At 52.2% G+C, this 23,241-nt stretch overlaps 1 protein-coding gene across 1 annotated transcript; it reads left to right on the top strand.

Moving 5' to 3' along the window:
* The first annotated feature begins 248 nt into the window (after positions 1-248).
* LOC142471949 (protein Wnt-7b-like) lies at positions 249-19,082 on the top strand. Its single transcript, XM_075578466.1, has 4 exons — positions 249-1,853; positions 10,501-10,727; positions 15,545-15,816; positions 17,166-19,082. The coding sequence occupies exons 1-4, from the start codon at positions 1,780-1,782 to the stop codon at positions 17,643-17,645; spliced, it is 1,053 nt and encodes a 350-aa protein (XP_075434581.1). The 5' UTR covers positions 249-1,779; the 3' UTR covers positions 17,646-19,082.
* The last annotated feature ends 4,159 nt before the right edge of the window (positions 19,083-23,241 follow it).

The following is a 23,241-nucleotide window of genomic DNA, read 5'->3' on the forward strand; positions in this document are numbered from 1 at the left end:
CTCTCCTTCCCCCCCCCAGCCCACCTTCTCTCCTTCCCCCCCCCAGCCCACCTTCTCTCCTTTCCCAGTCCACCTTCTGTCCTTCCCCCCTAGCCCACCTTCTCTCCTTCCCCCCTAGCCCACCTTCTCTCCTCCCTCCCCATACCGTCTCTCCTCCCTCCCCACCTTCTCTCTCCCCCTCCCCGCCCACCTTCTCTCCTCCCCCCACACCATCTCTCCTCCTCCCTCCCCCCCCCCCACCCCCATGGACATGAGAGACACCAGCGCATTGAGTCCCCAGATCTTCCCACCTGCAGAGACAAGTCCCAGTTGGGTCCCCCGACTGTCCCCTTGGAATCCTTCAAATGATCTGTCGCCCACCCGCCGGTCCCAGCGACAGTGGTCTGAGCCTGGCCCTCCTGAGCCCACAAGGAAGGGGTCTTTAAGTCCAGTTAGCCAGCGGGGTGACACACTCACCTTGACCCCAGGACGCAGCCCATGGGCGCACTGCGGAGTAATAATAACTCCTTCTCATGCAGCTCCCTGCCCTTTCCGTGCAGGGGAGACAGGCATCTGGGAGGGGAGGGAAGCAGCAGGACGCACCAGATGCATGCTGTGCTGCTGTGCGCCTGGAAGAGGCAGTGACAGCTCCTCTGGGTGCCTGCCTGTCTCTCTGCGCTGGAAGAGGCAGTGACAGCTCCCCTGGGTGCCTGCCTGTCTCTCTGCGCCTGGAAGAGGCAGTGACAGTTTCCCTGGGTGCCTGCCTGTCTCTGCGCGCCTGGAAGAGGCAGTGACAGCTCCCCTGGGTGCCTGCCTGTCTCTGCGCCTGGAAGAGGCAGTGACAGCTCCTCTGGGTGCCTGCCTGTCTCTCTGCGCCTGGAAGAGGCAGTGACATCTCCCCTGGGTGCCTGCCTGTCTCTGCGCGCCTGGAAGAGGCAGTGACAGCTCCCCTGGGTGCCTGCCTGTCTCTGCGCGCCTGGAAGAGGCAGTGACAGCCCCCCTGGGTGCCTGCCGGTCTCTGTGCCTGGAAGAGGCAGTGACAGCTCCCCTGGGTGCCTGCCTGTCTCTGCGCGCCTGGAAGAGGCAGTGACAGCTCCCCTGCGTGCCTGCCTGTCTCTGCGCGCCTGGAAGAGGCAGTGACAGCTCCCCTGGGTGCCTGCCTGTCTCTGCGCCTGGAAGAGGCAGTGACAGCTCCCCTGGGTGCCTGCCTGTCTCTCTGCGCCTGGAAGAGGCAGTGACAGTTTCCCTGGGTGCCTGCCTGTCTCTGCGCGCCTGGAAGAGGCAGTGACAGCTCCCCTGGGTGCCTGCCTGTCTCTCTGCGCCTGGAAGAGGCAGTGACAGTTTCCCTGGGTGCCTGCCTGTCTCTGCGCGCCTGGAAGAGGCAGTGACAGCTCCCCTGGGTGCCTGCCTGTCTCTGCGCCTGGAAGAGGCAGTGACAGCTCCCCTGGGTGCCTGCCTGTCTCTGCGCCTGGAAGAGGCAGTGACAGCTCCCCTGGGTGCCTGCCTGTCTCTGCGCGCCTGGAAGAGGCAGTGACAGCTCCCCTGGGTGCCTGCCTGTCTCTGCGCGCCTGGAAGAGGCAGTGACAGCTCCCCTGGGTGCCTGCCTGTCTCTGCGCGCCTGGAAGAGGCAGTGACAGCTCCCCTGGGTGCCTGCCTGTCTCTGTGCCTGGAAGAGGCAGTGACAGCTCCCCTGGGTGCCTGCCTGTCTCTGCGCTTCACAGGGAACCTGCTGCAGGAGAGCCCGGCCTGAGCCTGGCACAGACTGGCAGCTGGGAGAGGGGCACACAGCTGGAGAGCAGCATGAGGCTGCAGCTGAGGGTGCTGGACCTCTGCCACACTGTGATCTGCATCGGGTTAATGCTCTGCGGAGAAGGGTAAGTGATCACCAGCCAGGTGCTGCTAGTGGGCATGTGCTGGGTGCGTCTCGTGGCATTAGGAGCTGTGGGTGAGATGTAAGTGGCTGGAGAAGCCAGGTGGAGCAGATTGAAGTGCACGTGCTGGGAGGGGAGGTTAGAGGGGGGTGGGGGGCTGCTGGAATAGGTTAGGGTAGGGCTGGGAGGGAAGGTTAGAGGGGGGTGGGGGGCTGCTGGAATAGGTTAGGGCAGGGCTGGGAGGGAAGGTTAGAGGGGGTGGGGGGCTGCTGGAATAGGTTAGAGCAGGGCTGGGAGGGAAGGTTAGAGGGGGTGGGGGGCTGCTGGAATAGGTTAGGGCAGGGCTGGGAGGGAAGGTTAGAGGGGGGTGGGGGGCTGCTGGAATAGGTTAGGGCAGGGCTGGGAGGGAAGGTTAGAGGGGGTGGGGGGCTGCTGGAATAGGTTAGGGCAGGGCTGGGAGGGAAGGTTAGAGGTTAGAGAGGGGTGGGGGGCTGCAGTTTGTGTGTTGCTGCTGGAATAGTTTAGGGCAGGGGCGGCCAACGCCAGTCCTCAAGGGCCACTAACAAGTCAAGTTTTCAGGATATCCCTGCTTCAGCACAGGTGGCCCAATCAGTGGTACCACGGGGCAGGACAGGACTGGTATCAGGGGATAAGCAGAGGGTACCACGGGGCAGGACAGGACTGGTATCAGGGGATAAGCAGAGGGTACCACGGGGCAGGACAGGACTGGTATCAGGGGATAAGCAGAGGGTACCACGGGGCAGGACAGGACTGGTATCAGGGGATAAGCAGAGGGTACCACGGGGCAGGACAGGACTGGTATCAGGGGATAAGCAGAGGGTACCACGGGGCAGGACAGGACTGGTATCAGGGGATAAGCAGAGGGTACCACGGCCTCAGGACAGGACTGGTATCAGGGGATAAGCAGAGGGTACCACGGCCTCAGGACAGGACTGGTATCAGGGGATAAGCAGAGGGTACCACGGGGCAGGACAGGACTGGTATCTGGGATAAGCAGAGGGTACCACGGGGCAGGACAGGACTGGTATCAGGGGATAAGCAGAGGGTACCACGGGGCAGGACAGGACTGGTATCAGGGGATAAGAAGAGGGTACCACGGCCTCAGGACAGGACTGGTATCAGGGGATAAGCAGAGGGTACCACGGGGCAGGACAGGACTGGTATCTGGGATAAGCAGAGGGTACCACGGGGCAGGACAGGACTGGTATCAGGGGATAAGCAGAGGGTACCACGGCCTCAGGACAGGACTGGTATCAGGGGATAAGCAGAGGGTACCACGGGGCAGGACAGGACTGGTATCAGGGGATAAGCAGAGGGTACCACGGGGCAGGACAGGACTGGTATCAGGGGATAAGCAGAGGGTACCACGGGGCAGGACAGGACTGGTATCAGGGGATAAGCAGAGGGTACCACGGGGCAGGACAGGACTGGTATCAGGGGATAAGCAGAGGGTACCACGGGGCAGGACAGGACTGGTATCAGGGGATAAGCAGAGGGTACCACGGGGCAGGACAGGACTGGTATCAGGGGATAAGCAGAGGGTACCACGGGGCAGGACAGGACTGGTATCAGGGGATAAGCAAGTGTTACATTGTATCAGACAGGCACTTAGGGAGTTATTCACTAAAGCCGCCTAGGAGCAAAACCAGCGCCCCAGATTTCTGAATGGATAAGATCACAGGGTTTTCAATGGGATTCCTTTTCTTTGATATACGGGGGGGGGGGGGGGGGTTGCAGCTGGGGCCTCAGTAAATGCCCCCTGCTCTTTATATCACTGCCATGTTTAAGCAGTATGCCTGGCAGGTCCTGCTGGCAGTGTGTGCCACTGTCTGGGCACTGCCACCGCAGGTGATGTTCCTGTGACAGATTACCACCCCCTGTCACCTCCCCCCCCCCCCCGAGCAGACAAACAAACACACCTGTTCCCCCAGTAACAGTAACGCTGCCAGGACTCACACTTCCTTGCTCCTGGCGCTGTGTGCGCCCTGTGCGGGGCAGAGCAGATTGTTCTCAAAGAATGCAATAGTCTGGCAGCTCCAGTGCTCTCCTCCTGGCACTGCAATCCCCCCACTCCCTGCCCCCCACGCCTGGCTGCCAATCCCCCCTGCAGGTTCCTCTGATTATTGTGGGGAAGCCCACCGAAGGGTCACAGTGTGCCCCCCTAAGAGCAGTGTGCAGCACTGCAGACCCCTGCAGGGAGCATAATGCTTCAACTGCACAGATGTGTCACAGCCCCTTCATCTCCCTGCTGTGTCACAGCACCTTCATCTCCCAACTGTGTCACAGCACCTTCATCTCCCATCTGTGTCACAGCACCTTAATCTGCCAGCTGTGTCACAGCACCTTAATCTGCCAGATGTGTCACAGCCCCTTCATCTCCCTGCTGTGTCACAGCCCCTTCATCTCCCTGCTGTGTCACAGCACCGTAATCTCCCAGCTGTGTCACAGCACCTTAATCTCCCAGCTGTCACAGCACCTTCATCTCCCAACTGTGTCACAGCACCTTCATCTCCCATCTGTGTCACAGCACCTTAATCTGCCAGCTGTGTCACAGCACCTTCATCTCCCAACTGTGTCACAGCACCTTAATCTGCCAGATGTGTCACAGCACCTTCATCTCCCAGCTGTCACAGCACCTTCATCTCCCAACTGTGTCACAGCCCCTTCATCTCCCAGCTGTGTCACAGCACCTTCATCTCCCAGCTGTGTCACAGCCCCTTCATCTCCCATCTGTGTCACAGCACCTTAATCTGCCAGCTGTGTCACAGCACCTTCATCTCCCATCTGTGTCACAGCACCTTCATCTCCCATCTGTGTCACAGCACCTTAATCTGCCAGCTGTGTCACAGCACCTTCATCTCCCATCTGTGTCACAGCACCTTAATCTCCCAGCTGTCACAGCCCCTTCATCTCCCTGCTGTGTCACAGCACCTCCATCTCCCATCTGTGTCACAGCACCTTCATCTCCCAGCTGTCACAGCCCCTTCATCTCCCAGCTGTGTCACAGCACCTTCATCTCCCAGCTGTCACAGCACCTTAATCTCCCTGCTGTGTCACAGCCCCTTCATCTCCCTGCTGTGTCACAGCACCTCCCATCTGTGTCACAGCACCTTCATCTCCCAACTGTGTCACAGCACATTCATCTCCCATCTGTGTCTCAGCACCTTCATCTCCCTGCTGTCACAGCCCCTTCATCTCCCTGCTGTGTCACAGCACCTTCATCTCCCAGCTGTGTCACAGCACCTCCATCTCCCAGCTGTGTCACAGCACCTTCATCTCCCATCTGTGTCACAGCACCTTAATCTCCCAGCTGTCACAGCCCCTTCAGCTCCCATCTGTGTCACAGCACCTTAATCTCCCAGCTGTCACAGCCCCTTCATCTCCCTGCTGTGTCACAGCACCTTAACCTCCCATCTGTGTCACAGCACCTTCATCTCCCAGCTGTCACAGCACCTTCATCTCCCAGCTGTGTCACAGCACCTTCATCTCCCAGCTGTGTCACAGCACCTTCATCTCCCAGCTGTGTCACAGCACCTTCATCTCCCAGCTGTGTCACAGCACCTTCATCTCCCAGCTGTCACAGCACCTTCATCTCCCTGCTGTGTCACAGCACCTTCATCTCCCTGCTGTGTCACAGCACCTTTATCTCCCAACTGTGTCACAGCACATTCATCTCCCATCTGTGTCACAGCACCTTCATCTCCCAGCTGTGTCACAGCACCTCCATCTCCCAGCTGTGTCACAGCACCTTCATCTCCCTGCTGTCACAGCCCCTTCATCTCCCTGCTGTGTCACAGCACCTTCATCTCCCAGCTGTGTCACAGCACCTCCATCTCCCATCTTTGTCACAGCACCTTAATCTCCCAGCTGTGTCACAGCACCTTAATCTCCCAGCTGTGTCACAGCACCTTCATCTCCAAACTGTGTCACAGCACCTTCATCTCCCAACTGTGTCACTGCACCTTCATCTCCCAGCTGTGTCACAGCACCTACATCTCCCAGCTGTGTCACAGCACCTCCATCTCCCAGCTTTGTCACAGCACCTTCATCTCCCAGCTGTGTCACAGCCCCTTCATCTCCCAGCACCTTCATCTCCCAGCTGTGTCACAGCACCTTCATCTCCCATCTGTCACAGCACCTTAATCTCCCATCTGTGTCACAGCACCTTAATCTCCCTGCTGTCACAGCACCTTAATCTCCCTGCTGTGTCACAGCACCTCCATCTACCTGCGGTGTCACAGCACCTTAACCTCCCAGCTGTCACAGCCCCTTCATCTCCCAGCTGTGTCACAGCACCTTCATCTCCCAGCTGTCACAGCACCTTCATCTCCCAGCTGTGTCACAGCACCTTCATTTCCCATCTGTGTCACAGCCCCTTCATCTCCCTGCTGTGTCACAGCACCTTAACTTCCCATCTGTGTCACAGCACCTCCATCTCCCATCTGTGTCACAGCACCTCCATCTCCCATCTGTGTCACAGCCCCTTCATCTCCCAGCTGTCACAGCACCTCCATCTCCCAGCTGTGTCACAGCACCTTCATCTCCCATCTGTGTTACTGCATCATAATCTCCCAGCTGTCCCGACACCCAAACTCTGCACCGTTTCTAGAACTGGACTGCATAGGATGTAGTCTCATACATGTATATAGCTTTGTAGCTCGGATTCCTGTACTCCTGTATACACATACAGGTACAGCACCTTAATAACTTTATAGTAGCTTTATTTCATACAGCGCTTTTCTCCCAATGGGACTCACAGTTACAGTATATAGCGCGCGGGACGCGGCACGTCAGAATGTTACAGTATATAGCGCGCGGGACGCGGCACGTCAGAATGTTACAGTATATAGCGCGTGGGACGCGGCACGTCAGAATGTTACAGTATATAGCGCGCGGGACGCGGCACGTAAGAATGTTACAGTATATAGCGCGCGGGACGCGGCACGTAAGAATGTTACAGTATATAGCGCGCAGGACGCGGCACGTCAGAATGTTACAGTATATAGCGCGCGGGACGCGGGACGTCAGAATGTTACAGTATATAGCGCGCGGGACGCGGCACGTAAGAATGTTACAGTATATAGCGCGCGGGACGCGGCACGTCAGAATGTTACAGTATATAGCGCGCGGGACGCGGCACGTCAGAATGTTACAGTATATAGCGCGCGGGACGCGGCACGTAAGAATGTTACAGTATATAGCGCGCGGGACGCGGCACGTCAGAATGTTACAGTATATAGCGCGCGGGACGCGGCACGTAAGAATGTTACAGTATATAGCACGCGGGACGCAGCACGTAAGAATGTTACAGTATATAGCGCGCGGGACGCGGCACGTAAGAATGTTACAGTATATAGCGCGCGGGACGCAGCACGTAAGAATGTTACAGTATATAGCGCGCGGGACGCGGCACGTCAGAATGTTACAGTATATAGCGCGCGGGACGCGGCACGTCCGAATGTTACAGTATATAGCGCGCGGGACGCGGCACGTAAGAATGTTACAGTATATAGCGCGTGGGACGCGGCACGTCAGAATGTTACAGTATATAGCGCGCGGGACGCGGCACGTAAGAATGTTACAGTATATAGCGCGTGGGACGCGGCACGTAAGAATGTTACAGTATATAGCGCGCGGGACGCGGCACGTCAGAATGTTACAGTATATAGCGCGTGGGACGCGGCACGTAAGAATGTTACAGTATATAGCGCGCGGGACGCAGCACGTCAGAATGTTACAGTATATAGCGCGCGGGACGCAGCACGTCAGAATGTTACAGTATATAGCGCGCGGGACACAGCACGTCAGAATGTTACAGTATATAGCGCGCGGGACGCGGCACGTCAGAATGTTACAGTATATAGCGCGCGGGACGCGGCACGTCAGAATGTTACAGTATATAGTGCGCGGGACGTGGCACGTCAGAATGTTATAGTATATAGCGCGCGGGACGCGGCACATAGGCATATGACACAGTCCAGATGAGCTCACACTCTATGATGTTGGTGCCGGAGGCACAGGGAGATAAAGTGACTTGCCCAAGGTCACAAGGAGGTGACACCGGGAATTGAACCAGGCTCCCCTGCTTGAAACGCAGTGTAATTGTTTTCCAGTCAGTTTGTACGTGCTGAGCCGCTCCTTCTCCTGTCTGTAACCGTGCCCTCGTGCCGCCTGTGCCCCACGGACACACAGAGAGAATGTGTGATATCAGGACATGTTCCAGACACGTTATACCAGACCAGACAGAAAGGCAAATCAATCTTAATCAAACCAAGGGAATGCGGGGGGAGTGGGCGAGGTTCATTAGGTTTATTCCTGTCCAGGAATGGTAAATTGGGTGGATTCGGAGATGCCTCCTGGTATACAGGGAGGTGTGAGAGCAGGCTTGTACCTTACCTGTAGCGCTGTGTTTTATAATAAGGACACTGGAGGCGATAGGGCGAGGGGAGATACGGGATCTGTGCGTGTTTGGGGGAGCAGTGCTAGCACTAGTATTGAGAAGATCCCTTTGGAGTGCCAAAGCTTAACATGGTGTTACAATTGGTTACTCCTGGTTAGAGATGGACGAATTTTGGGGGCGAATTTGGATCCGCAGCGGATCGGGCGAGTTCCTTTCGTCCGCAGATTTCAACGGATCAATGTCAAAAAGGGCGATTCGCGTTTTGTGGATTGTTTTATTATTACTAATACACTCCACGGATTCCGCTACCCGTGGACGGATCTGTAGATTCCAATCCGTGGATTCCGCAGCCCGTGGACAGATTCTTAAGAATCCGCCCACGAATCTGCGGATTTGATTTTACAATTCCGTCCACGCATTGTATTTATTGGCGGATTTTGATGAATCCGCGCGGATTGAAACCGCCCGAATCCGCTTGCGGATGTGACACCGCGAAACGGATTTTGGGGGAAAACAGCGGCGAAAATCCGGGAAACGGAAGCGGGACGGATTCGCCCGTCTCTGCGCTTCGTAACCGGTACAGGGTTTAAATGCGGGCGGCTGGTACAAAAAACCTTAACTGGCTCAAGTGGTCAGCGGACCGCGTCCACATATTAACATGGCGGGTTCGTCCAGGCGAGGCTTTCATTTCACGCCCATTTTCATCCTGCTCCTCAACGTCAGTGGGTAGCTACAATGTATCCTGTGTGCATCAGCTCGGGGTTGTGGAGGTGCCACTTGGGGAGGTTAAGCGAAGCATGGTTTATAATGGTGTAAATCCTCTACTTGTTCCAGTTATAAGAAGCCCGACTAAAAAAAAACAAAAAAAGGCGCAGAAAATGTCAAATAACTAGAAAATACAAATGAAATCTTACTCATCGAAGCACAGTGATCTGGGCCTTGATGTGCGTGTTTTGGGAGTCAGACACGGAACAGCGGGACAGGATTGCGGGGCAGTGGGCAGAGGAGGGAACATGGAAGAAAGTCGGGAGTTCACACTGTCCCTCTGCTCGCTCCACGGGCTCCGCGCGCTCTCGTACAGTCTCTCGTGCGTACCCACGTTACTGCCCGGTAAATAAATAAATAAATACAAATGGAACGCGGGTGTTAAGTGACAGGGCGCTTGATCTGTTAGCGGAACACACAGGCGCCTTGTTCCGGGAGACTGGCAGAGAAAGGCCCCCTTGTGTTGTTTGGGGAGCTCAGTTACAGGCTGTGGATGGATCGATAGAGGGTTTCATGGCCTGTTATCTGCCACAACTCCTCCCCCGATCTCTGCCCAGCTTGGCACACAATACCGCAGGGTATTCTGTGTTTAACCCCCTAGTGCCTGCCAGGATGTCGCTGTAAGTGGAAATGCTGCTTGCTTGGGCCCGCTGCAGATGCCACTGTTGGCAACTTGTAAACATTTCATTGGTGGTACCCAAGTTTCAGCCGATGCTCGCCCTCCAGAAGCCCGACCTGCATTTCACAATGCGGATTCCTCTGAGAGGCCCTCCGGTCCTCAACAGGTTAAACTGTAAGCAAAACCCCTGTCACAGGGTCGCTATCAGGGTGACAGGCACTCAGGAGCTGAGTTACCATCCATGCTTCATGCAGTTGCTCCATATAAAACTCTGCCCCTTACTTCCCCCTCATGCACCCTTCAACTCTCCCTGTACTTCTATTTCCCCCTATAATTCCTCCCTATATCACAGAAACATAGAATGTGATGGCAGATAAGCACGTGGCTCGCCGTGGCCCCCCGTGGCCCCCCGTGGCTGGCCATTCTCCTATCTGCTGTGAGACCTCAGACCTTACTTGATCCTCCCTTCATATTTAGGATTTAGCCGTATGTCTACCCCAAGCATTCCTGAATTCCCTAATCGCAGGGAGGCTCAACTTCGGTCTTCAAGACTCCCCCCCCCCCCCCCCACCCCAACAGGTCAGGTATTCAGGATATCCCAGCTTCAGCACAGGTGGCTCAATCAGCCCCAGCTTCACCACAGGATGCTCAATCAGTGGCTCAGCCTTCAAGCACGGGTGCTGAAGCTGGGATGTCCTGAAAACCTGACCTGTTGGGGTGTCTTTAAGACCGGAGTGGAGGACCCCTGCCTTATTGTATTAGCTGCTCCCATCTCCGTTGGCATCTCCTCTTCCAATGGCTCGTTTTGCTCTAGCCAGCCTTTCCTCCCTCTTTCCATTCTTCAGGGGGGTGTCCTCCGTGCTAGCCCTGGGGGCCAGCATTATCTGCAACAAGATGCCAGGCCTGTCCCCGCGACAGAGAGCCATCTGCCAGGCCCGTCCGGATGCCATCATAGCCATCGGTACAGGGGCTCGCATGGGGAACGAGGAGTGTCGGTACCAGTTCCAGCAGAGCCGGTGGAACTGCACCTCCCTGGGGGAGCCCGGCCTCTTCGGACAGGAGCTAAAAGTAGGTATGTGTGACATCCCTGGGCTGGGAGATGTAACAATCACATCTAGCCGGGATTCTCAACCATAAACCCCAAGCGTGCGTCACGGAGACGTCCAAAGCAAATGATATATATATATATATATATATATATATATATATATATATATATATATATATATATATATAGATAGATAGATAGATAGATAGATAGATAGATAGATAGATAGTTTTAAGAGTGTGTGAGTATTGGTGTTTCCTGTGCAGTTCTTGTGCAGGGATTTGTTGCACGTGGAAGCTTTTTAATATTCAGTTATTTCAATTGAATTCATATAACTTATTTTATTTATGTCTGTATGAAGTTATGGTTTGCCTGCAAAATGAGGATGAAAATTCATTAGAAAGGCTGCGCAGTTTTATTGTTATAAATGTATAATTTAAATGCATTTTGAACCCCTTCACACGTCTGTTCAAATGCAAAGCAGGCAACTGTGGCACCAAAGAAGTTAGTAGACCATCAAGTAAGCAATTTCATTAAACACTTTAAAGAGCCCATCAGTATCGTGCGTGTTGTGATCAATGTGTCAATGCGTAGCCAGCTTTGCTCCGACGCCCTGCACCATTATCTCCTTGCCACCAAGTGACATCACATCTTGTTAATCAGTTCTCTTACATGTGTTGGCTCTTGAAATGTACGCCCCCTCGGTCTGGTGGAGTTTTTTTGTAAAAGGGGATACAGAATGACGGTGAGAGACATAAAATGGGATACATCCCATCATGACACACGCGTTGTGTGAATAATCCCTACATAACTCCCGCAACAGTTACACCTATTCCCAAACATAACACCCTGGACCGTCCGTGCCCGTCTCCGGCCTTTTATCTCCAATGCCTCGTTTGTTCCATTTCTCCTATTCTCTCTTAGACCCTCCACAGCCCTAACCAGAATAAGCAATGACCTTCATGCTGCCATAGACCAAGGTCATTGCACCCTGCCTGTATTACTCGACTTCTCTGGACCACCCACTTCTCCTTCACACTCCATACTTTTATGCCAACACCTCCTCTTCCTCTGTCGATCTCTCTGTGGGGGTACCTCGGGGGGTGTCCTGGGACCTCTTCTCTTTTCTCTGTACACACTCTCTCTAGGTGACCTAATCACATCTCTTGGGTTCAAATACCACCTCTATGCTGACGACACACAAATGTACTTTTCGACCCCTGACCTTACACCTGCTGTACAGACCAAAGTTTCTGAATGTCTCTCTGTGATATCATCCTGGATGGCCCTCCGCCGAATTAAACTTAATGTGTCAAAAACGGAGCTCCTCATAATTCCTCCCAAACCTGGCCCTACTGCCTCCTTCCACATTACTATTGGAAACACTATCATAAACCCAGTATCACAAGCACGCTGCCTAGGGGTCACACTCGACTCCTCTCTCACATTCAAAATGTAGCAAAAACCCGTCGTTTTTTCCTCCGTAACGTTGCTAAAATATGCCCTTTCCTCTGTCCCTTTACTACTAAAATGCCAACACAGGCCCTCATTCTCTCCTGTCATGACTACTGTAACCTCCTGCTGTCCGGCCTTCCTGCCTCTCACCTGTCTCCCCTACAATTTATCCTAAACACTGAAGCTAGAATTGCTCCTAAATCTGTCTCAGCCTCTGACCTGCTGAAATCTCATTCCAGTCTTCCTATTAAAGAGTTTATTCTATATCCACTGAAGCTGCGAATCAAGATTTTTCTGGCTAAAATACCAGCTTAATTTAAATGGGGAATTTTGTCAAAAATTGGCCCAATCAGCCGCTCCTGCAGATATATAATAAATCTTCTATTGCTTATAAAATTCTCCATTTCTATTTCATGGCTATACACTCCTCTGCCCCTCCTAATATCTCACTATTCCCTCCTCTACCCCTCCCAATATCTCACCCCTAATCTCTCACTATACCCTCCTCTGCCCCTCCTTACATCTCACCCTAATATCTAACTATACCCTCCTCTGCCCCTCCTTACATCTCACCCTAATATCTCACTATACCCTCCTCTGCCCCTCCTTACATCTCACACTCTCACTATACCCTCCTCTGCCCCTCCTTACATCTCACCCTAATATCTCACTATACCCTCCTCTGCCCCTCCTAATATCTCACCCATATCTCACTATACCCTCCTCTGCCCCTCCTTACATCTCACCCTAATCTCTCACTATACCCTCCACTGCCCCTCCTTACATCTCACCCTAATATCTCACTATACCCTCCTCTGCCCCTCCTAATATCTCACCCATATCTCACTATACACTCCTCTGCCCCTCCTTACATCTCACCCTAATCTCTCACTATACCCTCCTCTGCCCTTCCTTACATCTAACTCTCACTATACCCTCCTCTGCCCCTCCTTACATCTCACCCTAATATCTCACTATACCCTCCTCTGCCACTCCTAATATCTCACCCTAATATCTCACTATACCCTCCTCTGCCCTTCCTTACATCTCACACTCTCACTATACCCTCCTCTGCCCCTCCTTACATCTCACCCTAATATCTCACTATACCCCCCTCTGCCCCTCCTAATCTCTCACTATACCCTCCTCTGTCCCAACTAATATCTCACTATACGCTCCTCTGCCCCTCCTAATCTCTCACTATACCCTCCTCTGTCCCAACTAATATCTCACTATACCCTCCTCTGCCCCTCCTAATATCTCACCCCTAATATCTCACTATACCCCCCTCTGCCCCTCCTAATCTCTCACTATACCCTCCTCTGTCCCAACTAATATCTCACTATACCCTCCTCTGCCCCTCCTAATATCTCACCCCTAATATCTCACTATACCCTCCTCTGCCCCTCCTAATCTCTCACTATACCCTCCTCTGCCCCTCCTAATCTCTCACTATACCCTCCTCTGTCCCAACTAATATCTCACTATACCCTCCTCTGCCCCTCCTAATATCTCACCCCTAATATCTCACTATACCCACCTCTGCCCCTCCTAATCTCTCACTATACCCTCCACTGTCCCAACTTATATCTCACTATACCCTCCTCTGCCCCTCCTAATAACGGTGTCAAGTTGCCATGACAACGGGACGCCTTATGGCGTCGAGACGTAGTAGGTGTCATGGCAACGCAGCGCCATTTGACGTCAGCTCAGTTGAGGGGCCACCACTTACCAGAAAAGGCCTCGAGAACTTGCAGTACTCCAAGAAATACAATGTTCTTTCCATCAAGAGATGTGGGCGTGCATCACAGAGGTAAAAACACGGACGCAAGAGCCTTAAAAGAACCGACCCTAATGAGATGCACACGGAGGGCATAATACAATATCAGCAGGGGACAGGCACGGAGATAATACACGTACGCCACAAGGTAATGACACTGCAAGAGGGGCAGGAGGTTCAGAAAGACTGCGGCGGGTACCAGAAACAGTAACCCCGACCCAACTACAAGACTATACCACCACCCCCCTGTGTAAGGCTATCCTCCCAGACAAACCCAAGGGGCACTTACTGATTGATAGGGCAAGTCACTGCCCCACAGCCCCGGAATGCCCTTCCCCTCAATATCCGCCTGGCACCCTCTCTCTGCACCTCCCAGGGCCGTCCTAAAACGCCTCTCTTTTCAATAGTTCTCCCCCCTTGCCATAACCCCCTCCCTGGTCTCTGGAAGTTCTCCCTACTCACCACGTAGAGTGTAAGCTCCTCGGGGCAGGCACTCCTTTTTCTAACGTTTACCTTTATGTTTGAAGCACTTATTCATATTATTTTGACTCATTATGCATATGAAGTGCGCTACACAGAGATATAATCCATATATATATATATATATATATATATATATATATATATATATATATATATATATATATATATATATATATAGCACATTGATTTTTGTCCCCTGCGAGTAGGCTGTAAATGTGCTTCCCACCGCTGGAGGAGAGATCAGATCTATTCAAATATATGGAGCTAAAATCTTCCCCAGCGCAGGAAAGCGGCTTCGTATTAAATCGTGCCTTTGCATCAATTGTGCTACTAAATAACCTTAATATACAGACTCCATACATCTAATGGCGATCGCTTATGCTGGCCCAGTTACTGGCGCCCCGCCTGGTAATAAAGATGATTGGAACATGTTCCCCTCACTCAGGGGTCGAAGTGGCTTAAAAAAAGAAAGTAGTGGTACTGTTTCTGCCTGCAAAAATATAAATGGATTTAACACTGGGGAAAAGCCACAGCAGCAACCCAAGCAATATCCTACATGTGTTTTATTTTAATAAATCAGTTCGGCAGTATTACATACTTACTACCTTTATTCATTTTAAAATTCAACTCCATGCCATTTTTAATCAGTTTTAATACACTGAGCATCCTTTGATTCCTACAGCAGGATTTATCCCCCATCCCCAGCAGTGCAAGATCTTTGCAACACCTTCCCTGTTTGTGATAATTTGTTGCCACAATAGGGAACCCTGGGAAACAGAATGTTGCTGATCGATCACGGGAGAACCAAATTGATCAGCAGCTTAGGTAATAAAGGCTGCGAATATAAAATAAAATATATATATATATATTTTTTTTTTTTAAGCTGCTTGGATTTCCTCTTTAACCCATCTTAGAAAAATGGATATAATATTTATCATTTGAAAGCCGGACGGGAGAGAGGTTTGCAACGATGAATCCATTTTTTATGTGACAATAAAAAAAAAAATCAGTGGTACTCTGGTGAATTAAAAAGTAGTTGTACCCTCACCGACCATCACACTCCGAGCAGTGCGCCGGTGGTTGCGGCAGTGGCTGAGGGCATTGTAACTTCTTGCATTTTCAGGCAGCCGGGAGACCGCGTTTTTCTACGCCACCCTTTCAGCTGGCATCGCCCACGCCATCACCAACGCCTGCGGCCACGGCAACCTGACCTACTGTGGCTGCGACCGTGAGAAGCACGGCTACCACGACCCGGAGAAAGGCTGGCGCTGGGGGGGTTGCTCCGCCGACGTGAGACACGGCGTCCGCTTGTCCCGCGAGTTTGTGGACGCCCGCGAGGTGAAGCGCAACGCCCGAACGCTGATGAACCTGCACAACAACCTTGTGGGGAGGAAGGTAACTGCCACGCGTGGAGCGCGCAGACGATACTGCCCGTGCCATCACCGTGTCTCATCGCCGAGATGTTTCCCAACTGGTCTGAAACGTGGCGACTATCGCTTCAACCAATGCCACACCCCCAGCGTGTGCCTCTTATAGCTCCGGGCCGGTCTAGGACTTTTGGCTGCGACCAAAGGGCCGCCAACGGTCTGCCGCCAACTACAGCTCACCGCCGGGCAGGTCGCCCAGTACATCGGCGCCCGCGGGACTTGGAGCGCGCGAGCGGCCAGACATTCATTTTAGAAGCAGCGAATTGTACAGCGGCGATCTGCGCGGCGGTGAGCTGTAGTCGGCCGCGGACTGTCGGCGGCTCTTTGGTCGCAGCCAAAGATCCCATTACGTCTCTGGGGCCCAGTACTGAGGTCTAGACCGGTCACGGGGGGGATGGGGGTGCCGGACGCTCAAGTTAGGGGGGCGGGGGGGGGCAGGCACCATACCCTGCACTTGTCCTCACCCTCCCAATGTCGGCAGCCCCGGTTATATATACCCCATTACTGGTTAGAAATACTTTAGCCCCAAGCTAAAAACACTGTATTTGAATTTAAATATAGCTACACAAAATTAAGGGGTCCGCGTGTCAACCCAAACGCTGGCAAAGAGAGGCATTTTCATCTTATACCTGTGTCAGGGGGAGGGGGTGCGAGGGAGTCTCAGGAAGTCTTCCAGCTGCAAAACTCAAGCAAAAAAACAGCATAAGATTTATCAAAGAAAAGTACTGTATGTATATCTTTATTTATATGGCGCCATCCATGTACACAGCGCGTCCCAGCCATAATACACGGAACATAATTTAACACAATAATGAGCCCTTGAGACATAAAAGTAACATTAGGGAAAGGAGTCCCTGCCCCGAAGAGCTTACAATCTAATTGGTAGGTAGGAAGAACGTACAGAGACAGTAGGAGGGCGCTCTGGTCAGTGCGTCTGCGAGGGGCCAGTCAGTGCACGAGATGTATAGAATCAGCCACGGAGCTGCCCGCATGCTGCGTTACAGAGGTGGGTTGTAAGATGGATCCCATTGATAGATCGGCCCCAGTCGTGCGCTCAGGAGACCTAAATTAATATCTCCCGTGTGCCAAGGTATATTGCGCCAATGTTGACCCCTGGTCACCAGTTAAAGATTTGGGGAGTATCCGTAGGAACAATTCCCTGGACAGAGGCCCCCGATGAACAACTCAATGAAATATTGTGAATTCCGACTCGGTAGCGATTGACGCCAAGAATGGGTTTTCGAGATGGTCTCGCCGAGCAGTGCTTCGACGCAACGTGCTTTGCTCTCTCCTCCCCTCACTCTGTTCTCTCCCCAGTTGTTGGAGAAGCATGTCCGCTTGGAATGTAAGTGCCACGGGGTGTCGGGCTCCTGCTCCATGAAGACCTGCTGGGTGACGCTGCCCCATTTCCGAGAGCTGGGCTACGCACTGAAAGAGAGGTACGAGCAGGCGGTGATGGTGGAGGCTGTCCGGGGAAGGCGGCAGCTCCTTCCCACCTTCCTCAAACTCAAGAACCCACAGAGCTATACCAAGCCGGCAGAGACCGACCTGGTGTATACAGACCACTCCCCAAACTTCTGCGAGACGGACCATGCCACGGGCAGCGTGGGTACAAGTGGGCGCCTGTGTAACCGCAACTCCACCGTGTCGGACAGTTGTGAGCTCTTGTGCTGTGGCCGGGGATATAAGACCTTCCAGTACACCCACATGTGGCAATGCCACTGCAAGTTCCACTGGTGCTGCCACGTGACTTGCAGCACGTGCAGCGAGAGGACGCAGGCCTACACGTGTAACTGAAAGGGGGCAGGCCACAGGAATATATTAAGATGGAGAAAAGGTTCCACCCTGTGTGAGAAGAAGGCACACCAGCCAGGAGAGCTGCATGGGTGCTGCAGGGAATACAGGATGGACAGCCCGTGAGCTGCAGGGAGAGCACAGAGGGAGCAGCCCGTGAGCTGCAGGGAGAGCACAGAGAGAGCAGCCTGTGAGCTGCAGGGAGAGCAGAGACAGCAGCCCGTGAGCTGCAGGGAGAGCACAGAGGGAGCAGCCCGTGAGCTGCAGGGAGAGCACAGAGGGAGCAGCCCGTGAGCTGCAGGGAGAGCACAGAGGGAGCAGCCCGTGAGCTGCAGGGAGAGCACAGAGGGAGCAGTAGTGAGAGCACAGAGGGAGCAGCCTCTAAGCTGCAGGGAGAGCACAGAGGGAGCAGCAGTGAGCTGCAGGGAGAGGCCAAAGAGTAGGGATTACAGGCCGGAGAGCAGGAATTAAAATACAAGGACATCGGTTGAACTTGATGGACATATGTATTTTTTCAACCTCATCTACTATGTAACTACAGAGAGAGAGAGAAGGTGCAGCACTGCATACATAAGTGCACAGCAGAGTGCAGCACTGCATACATAAGTGCACAGCAGAGTGCAGCACTGCATACATAAGTGCACAGCAGAGTGCAGCACTGCATACATAAGTGCACAGCAGAGTACAGCACTGCATACATAAGTGCATAGCAGAGTGCAGCACTGCATACATAAGTGCACAGCAGAGTACAGCACTGCATACATAAGTGCATAGCAAAGTGCAGCACTGCATACATAAGTGTATAGCAGAGTGCAGTACTGCATACATAAGTGCATAGCAGAGTGGAGCACTGCATACATAAGTGCATAGCAGAGTGCAGCACTGCATACATAAGTGCATAGCAGAGTGCAGCACTGCATACATAAGTGCATAGCAGAGTGCAGCACTGCATACATAAGTGCAAGCAGAGTGCAGCACTGCATACATAAGTGCATAGCAGAGTGAAGCACTGCATACATAAGTGCATAGCAGAGTGCAGCACTGCATACATAAGTGCATAGCAGAGTGCAGCACTGCATACATAAGTGCGTAGCAGAGTGCAGCACTGCATACATACGTGCATAGCAGAGTGCAGCACTGCATACATAAGTGCACAGCAGAGTGCAGCACTGCATACATAAGTGCATAGCAGAGTGCAGCACTGCATACATAAGTGCATAGCAGAGTGCAGCACTGCATACATGCAGCAATGACTTTATTGCATTAGGAGAGACACCGGATTGCTGGAACGCAAGAGAAAGACTGATTACTTCCAAAGAACCCCATTTGTTTGGCCCTTCCCTGGGTGTGCAGCTTGTGTGATTAAACCCTAACTGCATGATTTCTAACAGGAACTGAAGAAAAGTCCAATACAATGCACAATATATTTGGGAACATTCAGATTGCTTTGTCTCCTGGTTTGTGTTTGGTTTCGGCCACATTGTGCAGCCTGGAGCTGCTTACAGCTGTTTGCGTACTGGGAGTCAGAGATTCACCCTCACCACCCCCCTCCCCCACCCCCCAAAACCAGGAGGAGGCTATAAAGGGGAGCACATTCCACATGGAGGGGATCGCGGACCAAAGCTGGGGGGGGATCTGGCAGAGTCCCCAGTCTGGCTTCACCTCCTGAGACTGGAGTCCAGTTCTGGTTTTCCATAGAGATATAAGACTACTAGCAATCAGTGTGCACTGGCATTAGATTTACAAAACAAGGATTGGACCAATTTCTTCTGGTGACATGAAGCTAGGTTGGCAGTCTCACCTTGGGCACAGCTTCTAATGTATATGTAAAAGGAAGTGTTTATTTACCCGGCAGTCGGCTCTCTAACCCCCTTCTTCTCCCAATAATTTATTCCCAGATTATTAGCATGTTAGGGTTAGGCTGGCAGGGTTAAGATGGCATGTTAGGGTTAGGGTGGCATGTTGGGGTTAGGGTGGCGTGTTGGGGTTAGGGTGGCATGTTGGGGTTAGGGTGGCATGTTGGGGTTTGGGTGGCATGTTGGGGTTTGGGTGGCATGTTGGGGTTAGGGTGGCATGTTGGGGTTAGGGTGGCATGCCAGGATAAAGGTTAGGCTGGTAGGTAAGAGTTAGACCAGGGGTGCGCATAGTTTTTGGCATGCGCCCCCCCCTCGATTAGAACCCGATGGCAAATGACGTCGCGGGTCATGTGATATCACGAGACACTGCAGCATAATTTGCCGCGTGTTGTCATGGCGCCGTGTCACATGACCCCACGGCTGGCAGCAGGTAAGGGACGTTACTGAGGCCTCACGCCTCCCTGGCATTTAATTTAAATGCCTTGGGGAAGGGCGCGGGGCCTCTGTAACCGCCGCGCCCCCCAGTTTGCGCACCCCTGGGTTAGACTAGTAAAAGTTTCTCACCGGGATAGCGCTTCAGTGCAAACTTGAAACTTAAGATCAGGTTCAGTAAAAAAAAAAAAGGTTACAATTTATTTAAATAACATGTCAAGTTCAGAGAGCCATCCTACGCGTTTCTCACCCTGCGATGACCAAGCACTGATGAGTGAGAAACGCGTAGGAGGCCTCTCTGCGTTTGACGTGCTGTTATTTAAATAAATTGTAACCTTTTTTTTTTACTGAACCTGATCTGTTTAAGTTTTCACTGAAGCGCTATCCCGGCGAGAAACCTTCAAAGCATCAAGAAAACGCCGACTGGAGACGCTGATCTGCATCACGGAGTCACAGAACGCACGGGCTGACACAGGGATATTTATGTACTAGAAGAGTTAAATGATTGACCCTATAAGAGACCTGTGTGAGATTGCTCAGTCAAAGAATGAGCTTCTGATTGAGCCACCTGTGCTGAAGCAGGGACTGATTGCGCCACCTGTGCTGAAGCTGGGATATCCTGAAAACCTGACCTGTTAGGGGGGATTGCGGACTGGAGTTGAGCGCCCCTACGTTAACCCTTTCACTGTTCTGCAATGCACCGAAGACCCACCTAACCGTGAAAGGGTTATACGTGGTACAGATTGCAAGCTCCTTTGCCAACAGGTGGGCATGTGTAACACAGCGGGGAAATGGCAGTGAAGGGGTTAGGACTCTTTAGTACAACTGTGCAAAGTTCTTGGCCCTCGCAAACCCCCCCTTCCCTGGGTGACGCCTGCTTGGTGTCACCCCCTCAGGGAGAACGGTGCACACCTGGGTGGTGATGTCAGCACCTGCCTATATTCTCTCGGCAGGGAGATACAGGGATTAGCGCAGCGGGGCGCTGGCTGTCATTCACACACACGCGCTGCACTGATGCACGACAAGCCTGGGCAGCCACAGCTCTCCGGAGCCAAGGAGCTGAAACAAGACGGGGCATCTGCCTTCCTGTGCACCCCGAGGGCGAGAGAGCTGATAGCAGGGAGAGCACCTACACCCCCCCCCCCTACTCTATTTACATAGGTATCAATAAACCTGCCTTCTGATTGGCTCAGCCTGGGTCATATGACGGGTCCACTGCTCACTGCCAGTTGTTCTTTGCTTACATGTCACTCGCCCTCCCCCAGGTTTACTTCCAGCGAGCACATGGGGGGCGGCCATGTTTCTTTCAACACAAATAAAGACAATAATACACATTAGGGGATCGATAGAGGGAATTAATAGCACATATCATAACCAGGCGCAATGTAAACAACAACAATATTATGCCTCGTTCTGCTGATTTAGGTGTAGAATTAAAAGCACCCAGATTGAATTTACCAGTGTGACGGGAGCTTTGTGACAGGCTATAATAATACACCAAATATAACTGGGTTGAACTGAACGAGACTTAGATATGATAAAATATAATTTATTCCTTGAAAAAGGTGAACACACGAGATATACAAATAACAGACAAAATATGGACACTCACTTAAGATGGAATGATGAAACAGTCATATCTGGACTGGCAGTTCATACAGCAATCTTCATAATCATCAAGACACGGAAGACATTTGAGTAAGGGGTGACTCTGACTTATATACCATTTCAACCCTTCTCTTGCACTCAAGGCGCCGAGCTGTCTAGCAAAAATCTCTTTGAAGGAGATTTTGGCTTCCCTGTAAGACCGACACTTAAAAACACTCAGCCCCTTTGTTCTTGCCCATAGCATAAACAGTCAGGACAATTAGCTTTTGATCACCGGGCTATGTTAATTCTTCAGGATGCGCTTCCTGCCTTATTTAACATAGCAGATGGAGTCTGCATTTTTCAGAGCAGATCCAAAACCCCATATACATTTTAATACCTACACATATTAAAATACCCGGTTCTGGTAGGTCCAGCGGGTCCAAACTTTCCAGACCTTAATGCCGGAAGTGGTACACTATAGGGTCCAAATTTCAGCCCGCTACGACCTTCAGAACCGGAGTTATACAAATATCACATAAACCGTTTCATATTTTATTATAAAAATCTCCGCTAAAAAGAAATCTCAGCATTTCACTAAATCCCCATTGAAAACAACGGGCTCGGCCGCCATGGGTTTCAATGGAGCAACTCCGCCGTTGTCGTCAATGGAGTTTCCCGCCATAGACTTTCAATGGAGGAACCGCAGCCATTGAAGTCTATGAGAAAATCCACAAATCTTTACCTTCGTCCATACTCTGTCTGGTTGGTCTGAGGGGGCTGGGAAGGGGCATGCATTAAAGCCGGAACCTTGGCTATGCGCCACCCAAATCCCATCCCTCTGGTCATTTCAGAACCGGAGATATGGACTTACACATTTCAACATTTTACACTTATTCGTTTTTTCGCCATGCGGCTTTTCCCCATTGGAATCAATGGCCGGCGCCGCCATTAGATTCAATGGTGCGACCCTCCTTCTCCGCTCGACCCTTTACGGGGGTCCCTCATTCCCGGACCCGGTGTGGATCGTGTGTGGGGGTTCCTAGGGGTTATGGACAAAAAGAACTTTAGTCCCAGGGACCCTAGAACCCAAGATTCCCACGCCAATTGTCGTTGAACTTGACCGTAGTGATTAAACTCTTTTAAAAGACATTGTATCCGCTTTTGCGGTCTACGGTTTGGATGGCTGCCAACCTGTTCCTCGAGGCCGGCGTTGAGGAATCTCCATTGAAGTCAATGAGCCCATTGACTTACCATGAGAAACCGCCGCTCCTCCTCTCGGACGCCACCTGCTGGTCGTCGCTGGAAAACAGGTCCAAAACCGCTACTTCTGCCATTAGAAAGCATGGAGGCTCAATGGCGACCTATGGACGGCTGCAAAATGGAGCCTGAAAAGGCGGGAAAATTACACAAAGGGCTATAATCACTATTTTAACATTAACCCCCTCCCTCCCGCATCAACCCTAGTGTATGTGTGAGTGCAAACACCAGGATAACACAATACATTTACACAGGGGAATAAACATTTGGATTATGCAGCAAGGCAAAACACATTACTGGACCTCAGTCCAGTTAACCCCTAGCTTCCCAGGTGAGAGTAGAGGGTGGCCAAATGGGGTGTAACCCCTTTAATCCCGGGCCAAACACTCTCTACATTTTCTAACCTCACCCGCCTTTTTCTGTGGCTTGTCATATTCCAACACTCCCGCACCCCCGAGTAATAT

The sequence above is a fragment of the Ascaphus truei genome, chromosome 21, assembly GCF_040206685.1.
Source record: "Ascaphus truei isolate aAscTru1 chromosome 21, aAscTru1.hap1, whole genome shotgun sequence".
In the NCBI taxonomy this organism is placed as follows: Eukaryota; Metazoa; Chordata; class Amphibia; order Anura; family Ascaphidae; genus Ascaphus; species Ascaphus truei.

Bases quoted from the DNA above. Each gene is read 5' to 3' on its own strand.
- LOC142471949 (XM_075578466.1), top strand. From the start codon at position 1,780: ATGAGGCTGCAGCTGAGGGTGCTGGACCTCTGCCACACTGTGATCTGC. The intron at 10,728-15,544 runs GTATGTGTGACA...TTGCATTTTCAG, and splicing joins CGGACAGGAGCTAAAAGTAG to GCAGCCGGGAGACCGCGTTT. The intron at 15,817-17,165 runs GTAACTGCCACG...TTCTCTCCCCAG, and splicing joins ACAACCTTGTGGGGAGGAAG to TTGTTGGAGAAGCATGTCCG.